We start from the raw sequence: 10,048 nt of genomic DNA on the forward strand, positions 1-10,048 counted from the left end.
AGATTCTAGAGAATCATCATTTAGTTCTGATATCCAATTAATTTTATAAACACATTATAAATTACCATGCATGTTTTTTAAAACAATTGTAAGAATGGCAGCACCAGTGTGGCATATTTTGATCTTGCATCTTTGTTATTGAATGTTATGTTTTTGCAAAGCATGTTTTAAGCTAACTATGGTTATAAAATATCTGCCTTTTTTATTTTTATTATCTTTCTTAAACTCTAGATGCTGCAAGTAACTGCTTTTAAAATATTTTTTGTAAACTAATGTCCGTTCTCGCTTTCGATTTGCAGCTTCTTCGCTCATGGGTGCCCAGAGTTTTCCTAACCTCACAACCACTGGTACCACCTCTACTGTTACAATGTCAACCTCCATAGTAACCAGCAGCAATAATGTAGCCACGGCAACCACAGGTTTGTCAGTCGGCCAGTCGCTCAGTAATACTCTAACGACCAGCTTGACCTCAACTTCTAGTGAGAGCGACACAGGTCAGGAAGCTGAATTTTCTTTATATGGTAGGCTATATTTAGGATTAAAAACATTAATTCCTGTTTTCTTTCTTTCTCCGTAATCTTTTGATTCATCTGACTTATTTTCAACCAAATTAAATGACACCCTGGTCATACCCATTCTTGTCTATTTATTTTGTAGGTGCTCTTTTTACTCTATTTTATCTACTCAACTTTTCATTTTAATGTACTGTTTTTAATCTGTTTTACTAATTTTCATATTGATAATGTTGTTCCTGTTGCTTTAACCACAACAGATTTCCTGGACAGCTGCCGTGCTAATACGTTATTGGCAGAGCTTGATGATGAAGAGGATCTGCCTGAACCAGATGAAGATGATGATGAGAATGAAGATGACAATCAAGAGGACCAGGAGTATGAGGAAGTTCTGGTACGATGCAGGGTAAACCTTGGTTTCCACATTAATATAAATAGGGTAAAACCTTATTGATTTTTATCTGTTTAAAATGTTTTGTATAAAAAAAAAAAAAAAAAGTACTATGAAAGGTAAATCCCCCTGTAAGTTCATTTAACTGAAGATAGCAATATAATACAACAGTCATAATAAATACAATGCTGAAATCCTAAACGTACACGTTTCAAAATGATTTAAGTAAAATTGTATTAGTAGCCAATCTATTTTTTGAAAAAAAAAAAAAAAATTGTATTATTATTTAGAGAAAAAGACTAAGTGTCCGGTTTCTAAATTATGTTTCATCCACACTACACGATGAACCTCTTTTAAAGGAGTTCTGCCTTTTTATAGCAAATTTAAATGTCATTGTTGCAAGTAATTATGAATAGAGAGGTGTAAGTCAAATTTTTTTTAACCTTTTGTTTGTAAGGAGGAGGAAGAATATGAAACCAAAGGTGGTCGCCGTAGAACCTGGGATGATGACTTTGTTCTTAAACGTCAATTCTCGGCTTTAGTTCCCGCTTTTGACCCACGACCAGGTCGTACAAATGTTCAGCAAACAACGGACCTGGAAATTCCACCGCCAGGTACTCAGAACTTACGTATCATAGACCTTGATTTAATTTATTTTGTACAAAATAAGTTATAGTTTTTGTGGTAACTGGGAACTGAGAATGAACACACTTGTTTACTTATTACTTCTTGTCATATTCTGAATGAGATTGATATCCAGCAATTTATTTTTCAACAGGAACTCCTCGTTCAGAGGTACTTGAGGAAGTGGAGTGTGCACCATCTCCACATTTGTCCCTTATCCTAAAGGTAGCAGGGCTTGGAACTACCAGAGAAGTGGAACTACCTCTTTCAAATTACAAATCAACCATTTTCTACTATGTACAAAAATTGCTGCAGCTTTCCTGTAATGGCAGCGTGAAATCCGATAAACTTAGACGGATTTGGGAGCCCACATATACGTAAGTGGTGTTTTTTTTTTTTTTTTTTTTTTTTTGTGGATAAATCTAACTATTTTGAAATGTTCCAGTAGGATTGTAAAAGCACTCACATAAAAGCAAAGGTACAATTTCAATTATCTGTAATATTATGTGTTTGTAGGATAATGTACAGAGAAATGAAGGATTCTGACAAAGAAAAGGAAAGTGGAAAGATGGTAATCCTTTACTCTTTGCTTACTAATCATTCACTATTAAGTATTTTTGGCTGTTTAAATGAGGTGTGTTGATGCTCTTTAGTTAGAAATTGTAGAGAAAAAACACTAACATTTTCATTATGGCATTGTAAATGTGTATCTTTTTAAAACTGCATGTTGCTATAGTGGTAATTCTGTTGTAATGCATGTGTATTCCATAAGACTTTACAATCAGGAAAGACCAACATTTGGTTCTTCCTGTTGTAGGGTTGCTGGTCTGTAGAGCATGTGGAACAGTACCTTGGCACTGATGAATTACCAAAGAATGACTTGATAACCTACCTGCAGAAGAATGCAGACTCAGCTTTCCTTCGCCGCTGGAAATTAACCGGCACTAATAAAAGTATTAGGAAAAACAGAAATTGTTCTCAGCTCATAGCTGCATACAAGGTATAGAACGGCATCAGATATTTTTTTTCCTTAATTTAAAGCTATGCACTTTTAGAGACAGAGTGTTCATGTTTAATTATTTTCTGAGCTTTGATATTTGAAATTATGCTGCCAAATGTCTAAACGTTGGAGTAAAGTTAAGCTTTTAGCAATGTATGAATTTAAAATTTAAGGCAAAAAAACAGTCTAACATGTACTTGACTAGTTCATCCACTAGAGGGTGGCTTATTCCATTTTGTATAAAACAAAACAAAAAAAAAACCTAAATTAGCTTGTATTGTCAATTTTAATAAAGCTCTTCTTGTTGACATTTAAATTAGTTTTCCTATTAACATGTTTCCATATAGATTGTTCCTGAATATTGTTTCAAATATTAACTCAGTAAGTGAAGTATGAGAGAGATTTAAGTACAAAACAATATGATTTTATTTCTGTGTCAGTTCTGTCACAACAAATATAGCAATTGTTTAAACTTTTTTTTTTTTTGCAGGATTTCTGCGAACATGGATCAAAGTCTTCTGGACTAAGCCATGGATCCCTTTCTTCCCTTCAAATCTGTGATATTCTTAGTTCTACAAGAGAGCAGGCTCAGGCCAAAGCAGGCAGTGGTCAGAATGCTTGTGGTGTGGAGGATGTTTTGCAGTTGCTTCGTATACTTTTCATTATTGGCAGTGATCCGTACTCAACAAATACACCACAGGAAGGTATACCTACTAGATTATTATTATTATTATTATTATTATTATTATTATTATTATTATTATTATTATTATTATTATTATTGTTAATTTTTTTTGTATATGAAATTGGTATTTGCAGGAAATTTTCAAATTTTTTTTTTTTTTTATTATTTAACAAATTAGTTTTGCAGGCTTGTTTTTGTTTGTTTTTATTGTTGTGTACCGTGGAGCTTAGTGGCCAGAGAATGGGAACGTACTATCTGTGTTAAACTGTATAGGTGTTTTTTATAGACTGGCTTATGTAGCCTCAGTAGAAAACTAAAACAAAAAAAAACAAAAACAATTGGGGGACCTTATTTGTCAGCTGTGTATTAACCTATAGGTGGGATCTTTTACATGAAATAAGTCATACCTAAATAACATATTTCTATTTCATTAAAGAACTAGATGAACAGCTTCAATTCAACGTTTCACCAGAGGAATTCGCTAGCAAAAAGGTTACAACCAAAATCCTGCAACAGATTGAGGTAATTTCAATTTTCATCCATAAATGTTAAACACTTAATAGTGCTAAATTGGTGGGGAAAAAAAGGTACATTTATTTAATTTATTACGTTTCTTTCCGCATTCTTAATTGTAGGTTTGTACATTTAAGTTATTATTATTATTTTTTTAGCCAAACAACTGTTACAATATTTGATCTCATGTAAATTATGTTTGTTTTTTGAATGCAGGAACCTTTGGCATTAGCTAGTGGTGCATTGCCTGACTGGTGTGAGCAGTTAACCAGCAAGTGCCCTTTCTTGATACCTTTTGAAACAAGACAGCTTTATTTTACTTGCACAGCTTTTGGGGCATCAAGGTAAGCATCTATATGTAATTATGAATATCTATTCGACAAGTTGACCAAGGTTTCAGCAAGATCATTACGCTCACCGAAAAGTCTGCTAACTGAATTATAAATGCCTTCCTTCAGTGCTACTTAATGTGAAAAGTCATTATGTATGGGGGCTGGTGGTCACCATGTTTTTAAAAAATAATTTGCCCTGTGGATATTCTTTGGTTCCAAAAGTTTTTTATTGAAATAGATTTGTGTGCTGTATGGGTGAGTCATACAGTTGGGGGTGCATGTTCGAGTCCTGGCTGTGGTAAGTCTCCAGTCTTTTTGCAGAGGGAGTATTGCATTGGCTTTGGTGCTTATGCAGGTTAGGAAGACATGGGCCTTTTTGTTTTCCAAAGGCTGGTAGCTCGCTGACATCTCCACAGTTACTGGGTGTAAAGACTCAGTTGGCTTGGTTGTGGGATCAGAGGGTGTCCTCTGACCTTCATTTCTCTGTTGTGGGGAATTGTTACGGTGATGGAATGTAATTGGACATTTTACATTTGGGAGAAAATAGGTGGTAAAATGATCATTTACAACTTTTTGTTTACTCAGAGCAATAGTGTGGCTCCAGAATCGTCGTGAGGCAACAATGGAACGCACAAGGCCCACTACCACAGTGAGGCGAGATGATCCTGGGGAGTTCCGAGTGGGGCGACTGAAACACGAGAGAGTGAAGGTTCCAAGAGGAGACAGTCTGATGGAGTGGGCAGAAAATGTGATGCAGATTCATGCAGACAGAAAATCTGTTTTAGAGGTGTGTGTGTGTGTGTGTGTGTGTGTGTGTGTGTGTATACACAAACAATCACTTCAGTTTTTTTTTTTTTTCGTTTTTTTTCCCCTTTTGGGGTGTTTCATATTGGTGTACTTCTTATGCATGCAGACAGCAGGGTTCAAAGTGACAATTTGTTAGGAACTGGACTTCAAAGCCTGTTTGCAATATTGTGATTTATCACTCTTTGGGCCCTATTCACAAAGCTTCAGTTCATGAGTGTGTCAAAAATAAAGATTGGTAAACCAAAGTTTCACAAATATCACTTTCTTTTTCATAACATTCTTTAAATAACTCAATCTTTGTGGATAAGGCCCTACATTAGTGTTCACACCAATATCATACCATTTTGGAACAGTAAAGCTGTTAGTCTGCTTTGCTAGTTTTAAAAACACTATTTTAATGTCATTGGTTTACAAAATTGTGAGTTTATGTTGTACCTTTACAGGTGGAGTTTTTGGGTGAAGAAGGTACAGGTTTGGGACCCACATTGGAGTTCTATGCATTGGTAGCAGCAGAGTTCCAAAGGAAATCGCTGGGAATTTGGCTTTGTGATGATGATTTTCCAGACGATGAATCTCGACAGGTATTTTTCCCCGATACAATAAAACAAATTGACATCCTGGGGATCTTGTGCAAGCAAAGTGACATTGTAGTATACACTTTGCCATGACCCTCAATTACACTCAGTGGCATTCAGTTTTCCATTAATTCAGGAAACAGTATTTTTAAAATCAGACTAAAACGTATTTGTTAATTTAAGCATCCCTTTGAAAGTAGTTTTTTCTATGTTCTTGTTAACCTGCTGCCACTACTTCATCTTACTCTTACCTTTCACTTTGACTTGTGACCCAAGATGACTGTCTATTGGGGTTATGTGACTTTTTTTTTTTTAGTTTTGAGATTTTGGCTTCTGTATACTTTATTCTAGGTTTTGCAGAAATTCACTACCACATTTTATAAAGCATTGGTCATATCAATGTTCCAGACCTCACTTTTTTTGAGTTTTTTATAAACCATTTATTCAGATATGCCATTCTCCTTTATGTCCCTGGCATGCTTTTGTTTTTTGAAAGATTTCTAGTTTACTGCTTTTATGTTGGTGCTTTACTGTTTAATCATAACTTTACCAAAACGTATTACTTTAGTTTGTTGGTTGGCTAGTTTTCAGTCTCATTTACTTTTGCTTACATTGCAGGTTGACCTGGGAGGTGGACTTAAACCGCCTGGATATTATGTCCAACGATCCTGTGGACTTTTCCCTGCTCCCTTCCCACAGGATAGCGATGAACTGGACAGAATTAGCAAACTCTTCCTCTTCCTGGGTGTTTTCCTGGCAAAATGTATACAAGACAACCGATTGGTGGACTTGCCCATTAGTAGACCTTTCTTTAAGTTAATGTGTATGGGAGACATCAAAAGCAATATGAGCAAATTGCTTTATGAGTCAAGGGGGGATGGAGATTTGCATTTTTCTGAAATCCAGTCCGAGGCATCAACTGAAGAAGGGCACGATACCTATTCGGTTGGAAGTTTTGATGAAGACTCTAAATCTGAGTTTATCCTTGACCCACCTAAACCCAAGCCACCAGCTTGGTACCATGGTATCTTGACCTGGGAAGACTTTGAATTGGTAAACCCCCACAGGGCCAAGTTCCTGAAGAAAGTTAAAGAACTTGCAGTAAAGCGGCGTCTCATACTGAGTAATAAGGCCTTGTCAGAGGATGAAAAGAATACGAGACTGCAGGACCTCATGTTAAAGAATCCATCTGGTTCAGGACCACCACTTAGCATTGAAGATTTAGGGTATGGAACTTGCAGTTATGTTTTGAGAATAAAACAGAACAAGCTGTTGAAAATTGGGATTTTGTCTAACCTTTTTTATTGAGTTCTATTGGGTTGGATTAATGTCAGACACTTTTGAGAAGTAAAAATTACTGATAGTAGTACTCAGTAATTAGTGCAAGTTTACATATCCCTTTAAGTCCCTGGGGCCACAAATGTGGTCTTGTCACTCATGGGTACAAAAAAAACCCCAAAACAGACTGAAGGGGATAGTCTAAACAAAAGGTTTAAGTAATAACCTGAGAGTCTAAGTGAGACCTAGTGACTGATTCAGACCGTTACTACAGGTTCTCAGTCAACACGACATGTCAGTTGGCAAACTGCAAGCAAACAGTTTCTGGACTGTCAGCAGCTTGAACTATAGCACAAATGGTTGTCAAGCCCTACTACTTAAAGAAGAATTAGTAAACCAAATTCCAACTTACTTTTTGCCATTAGTTCAAAATGATTTATATATAAAAAAAATAGTAAACAACTTGGCGTTACATTGCTAGAGGTGATGTCAAAAAGACTCGTAACTAGCCAGTGTATATTTGTGTGGTACTTAACTGTTTATGCAAGACTCATCTTAAGCAGTCGTGATTCATTTGACATCTTATTTTTGAATCCTAGATTGAATTTTCAGTTTTGCCCTTCATCCAAAGTACATGGATTTGCAGCAGTGGATCTGAAACCCAATGGGGAGGATGAGGTATGTGTTTTCCATAGAGTAACCCATGATTTACGAGATGCCAGATGTATTCCCATTAACTGTTAACTTATTTCATATCTTGTCTTTTTAGATGGTGACAATCGATAATGCTGAAGAATATGTTGATCTAATGTTTGACTTCTGTATGCACACAGCTATTCAGAAACAGATGGAATCATTTAGAGGTAAGGGAATTTCCAGTAGATGTGTTTGGGTAATGAAAACGGAATATGAAATGATAGCTTTGAGCTGGAAAGTATGCTATTCAGATTAAACTATTGAAAATAATAAAAGATTATACAGAAAAGTTAAATAGCAATGAACACTCTAACTATTTATTATGTTGGATGTTACTTAAGAGGAGAAAGGTGACTGGAGTCAAACTTGCAGCCTACCAAACTAACCACTAAAATACATTTACTTTGTTTGGAGTAGACCCAAGAATTGCTTTTAGTAAGAAGTCTGATATTGTGATGTATGCAATGAGTCTGTTATAAAATTTGTTTTATTTAAAATATACTTTGTGTATTATTTCTAAGATGGCTTTAACAGAGTTTTCCCAATGGAAAAGCTGAGTTCTTTCAGCCATGAGGAGGTTCAGATGATTCTGTGTGGAAATCAGTCACCATCATGGACAGCTGAGGACATCATTAATTATACTGAACCCAAACTGGGTTACAACCGTGAGAGGTACAGGATTTAAAATACAACTATTCTCATTCAGCATTTCCTTACCATGAGTGAGTGACAGTAAAATAAATATGATGCTGTCATATTATTTGTTGGCAGTACACTAGGTGGGGCTATAACATTTTGCTGCAGATTTAATTAATAAAGGCCATGAAGATTCTAAAATTGGTGTTTATTCTGGATAGATTGTGGGGGAGATACACATATTGTGATGTTTTAACCATGATGAAGTATTAATGATGATGTACCTAGAGAAAGTTACATTTTACAACCTATAAGTACCATTGTTTAGGATGATGACTAATATGAACCTGATGGAGAATTTCAAACATCTTAACTCTGTTGACCACATTATGGATTCTGGAATTGCAGTGTGTATTTTCAATTTGCCTTCACAGCCCTGGATTCATGAGATTTGTCAGGGTGCTCTGCAGCATGTCTTCAGATGAAAGGAAAGCATTCCTGCAGTTCACAACTGGATGTTCTACCCTTCCACCTGGTGGTCTGGCTAACCTTCACCCACGGCTGACCATAGTGCGCAAGGTACATGATAATATATACGTGTATACCATAGACTCTTGTTATAGTATAGTTATCTGTTAGCATATTCAACATATTTAATGGTGAACTGTAGAAGAGTGGAAGGAAACTAGAGTAGGGTATATTATAACATGGAACCAATTTTGAAATATGAAATTGAAATGATCAAGCCGGAGTAGGGGCCCAGCAGTGGGGAAATCCATTTCAGCATACATAATTTTCATGGTACTAATAGTATTTATTTATTTTTTTTCTAGGTTGATGCAGCAGATGCAAGCTATCCATCAGTAAACACATGTGTTCACTACCTTAAGTTGCCTGAGTATTCATCTGAGGAGATCATGAGAGACCGCTTGCTTGCTGCAACCATGGAGAAAGGCTTTCATCTTAATTGAGCAGACTGTTGTGATGATGGATGGCTGACTGAACTTGATACTAGAAAAGCCTGTTGTGTTTGTGTGCAGAAAAAAAAAATCCAAGCTGTGCTCTGAAAACTTTTTTCTTTTTTTTTTTTTTTTTTCCCAGAGCTTTAGGAAAAAAGTAACATATTAACTCTATTAACTGCTGCTGAAAAATACAGGGAAAATTCCTGTACCCCACACGGCCAGCAAATAATGGCACAGAGCACTGTGTGCTGCTTCAAGGGCTTGTGAGACTGGAACCCAGGGCAGTTTGTTCATGTTTTCAGTGTTTTACGGTTTCATTTCTGACTCTGCATTTGTGTAAAGTTCCATGTAGTTCTGTGCACGGTTAGGTACCATGGTTCACTACACTTGCCATCGTTATTCAACCCCCCATTTTACTAGCCTTAGCCAAAATGGCTTAAAGCCTGCTTCTGTAGATTTGTAACTGTAGAGTGTAAGAGCATTTCTTGAAGGGGATTTTACTTTTACTAGTGCCTGCACTGTTTTGAGTTTTAGGTTTTGTTTTTCTGCTCATCTTACTGGTATACAATCATGCACATGCTTTCTTTATCCTTTGTTTGTTACAGTGTGAGTTTGTTTTGATTCTTTAATGCCCTGCTATGAAGATAAAGTCCCTGAGTGCATTTGTGTAATTTTACAATAAAAACTATAGAAAAAAACACTGGTTCTAGGTGCAAGGCACACAAAGCAAGCTAAGCTTTTCCTTGTATTTTCTTTGTATATTATAAACATTTATTTAACTCAAGTTGCAGTTTGAAGTAAAACAAAATATTTTCAAATGTGTATGCTCCAAAAATAATCATTAAAATGTTTGCAAAAGTAAAGGTGCTGTTGCTTTATTATTTAAAATTTGTCACATTGCATTAGTGTTTTAGGTGCCTGATTTTACTAACCAAGACAGCTTTGTGGTTGTGTCAGAAAAAGCATTTGGCAAAGACAGGGAAACGATTATCCAATGGGTTAGGTGTAAGCATGTGCAGAACTGGCATTTTCCTTAA

At 35.9% G+C, this 10,048-nt stretch overlaps 1 protein-coding gene across 11 annotated transcripts in view; it reads left to right on the top strand.

Moving 5' to 3' along the window:
• The window catches only part of LOC121324638 (E3 ubiquitin-protein ligase HECTD1-like), a 31,190-nt gene extending 21,608 nt beyond the window's left edge, over positions 1 to 9,582 (top strand). For 6 of the 11 annotated variants that reach the window (XM_041266734.1, XM_041266741.1, XM_041266736.1 and 3 more), the window contains exons 26-42: positions 300 to 521; positions 773 to 951; positions 1,361 to 1,517; positions 1,682 to 1,904; positions 2,044 to 2,098; positions 2,345 to 2,527; positions 3,018 to 3,231; positions 3,649 to 3,734; positions 3,942 to 4,069; positions 4,643 to 4,844; positions 5,308 to 5,445; positions 6,058 to 6,665; positions 7,317 to 7,395; positions 7,487 to 7,580; positions 7,935 to 8,085; positions 8,484 to 8,628; positions 8,883 to 9,582. In XM_041266734.1, the coding sequence (XP_041122668.1) occupies positions 300 to 521; positions 773 to 951; positions 1,361 to 1,517; positions 1,682 to 1,904; positions 2,044 to 2,098; positions 2,345 to 2,527; positions 3,018 to 3,231; positions 3,649 to 3,734; positions 3,942 to 4,069; positions 4,643 to 4,844; positions 5,308 to 5,445; positions 6,058 to 6,665; positions 7,317 to 7,395; positions 7,487 to 7,580; positions 7,935 to 8,085; positions 8,484 to 8,628; positions 8,883 to 9,020 (3,002 nt within the window). In that variant the 3' untranslated portion in view covers positions 9,021 to 9,582. The remainder of the gene's footprint in view (positions 1 to 299; positions 522 to 772; positions 952 to 1,360; positions 1,518 to 1,681; positions 1,905 to 2,043; positions 2,099 to 2,344; positions 2,528 to 3,017; positions 3,232 to 3,648; positions 3,735 to 3,941; positions 4,070 to 4,642; positions 4,845 to 5,307; positions 5,446 to 6,057; positions 6,666 to 7,316; positions 7,396 to 7,486; positions 7,581 to 7,934; positions 8,086 to 8,483; positions 8,629 to 8,882) is intronic. The other 5 variants (XM_041266740.1, XM_041266743.1, XM_041266739.1 and 2 more) reach the window with 4 other exon arrangements.
• Positions 9,583 to 10,048: the final 466 nt, after the last annotated feature.

Source organism: Polyodon spathula, chromosome 12 (assembly GCF_017654505.1).
Source record: "Polyodon spathula isolate WHYD16114869_AA chromosome 12, ASM1765450v1, whole genome shotgun sequence".
NCBI classification, from domain to species: domain Eukaryota; kingdom Metazoa; phylum Chordata; class Actinopteri; order Acipenseriformes; family Polyodontidae; genus Polyodon; species Polyodon spathula.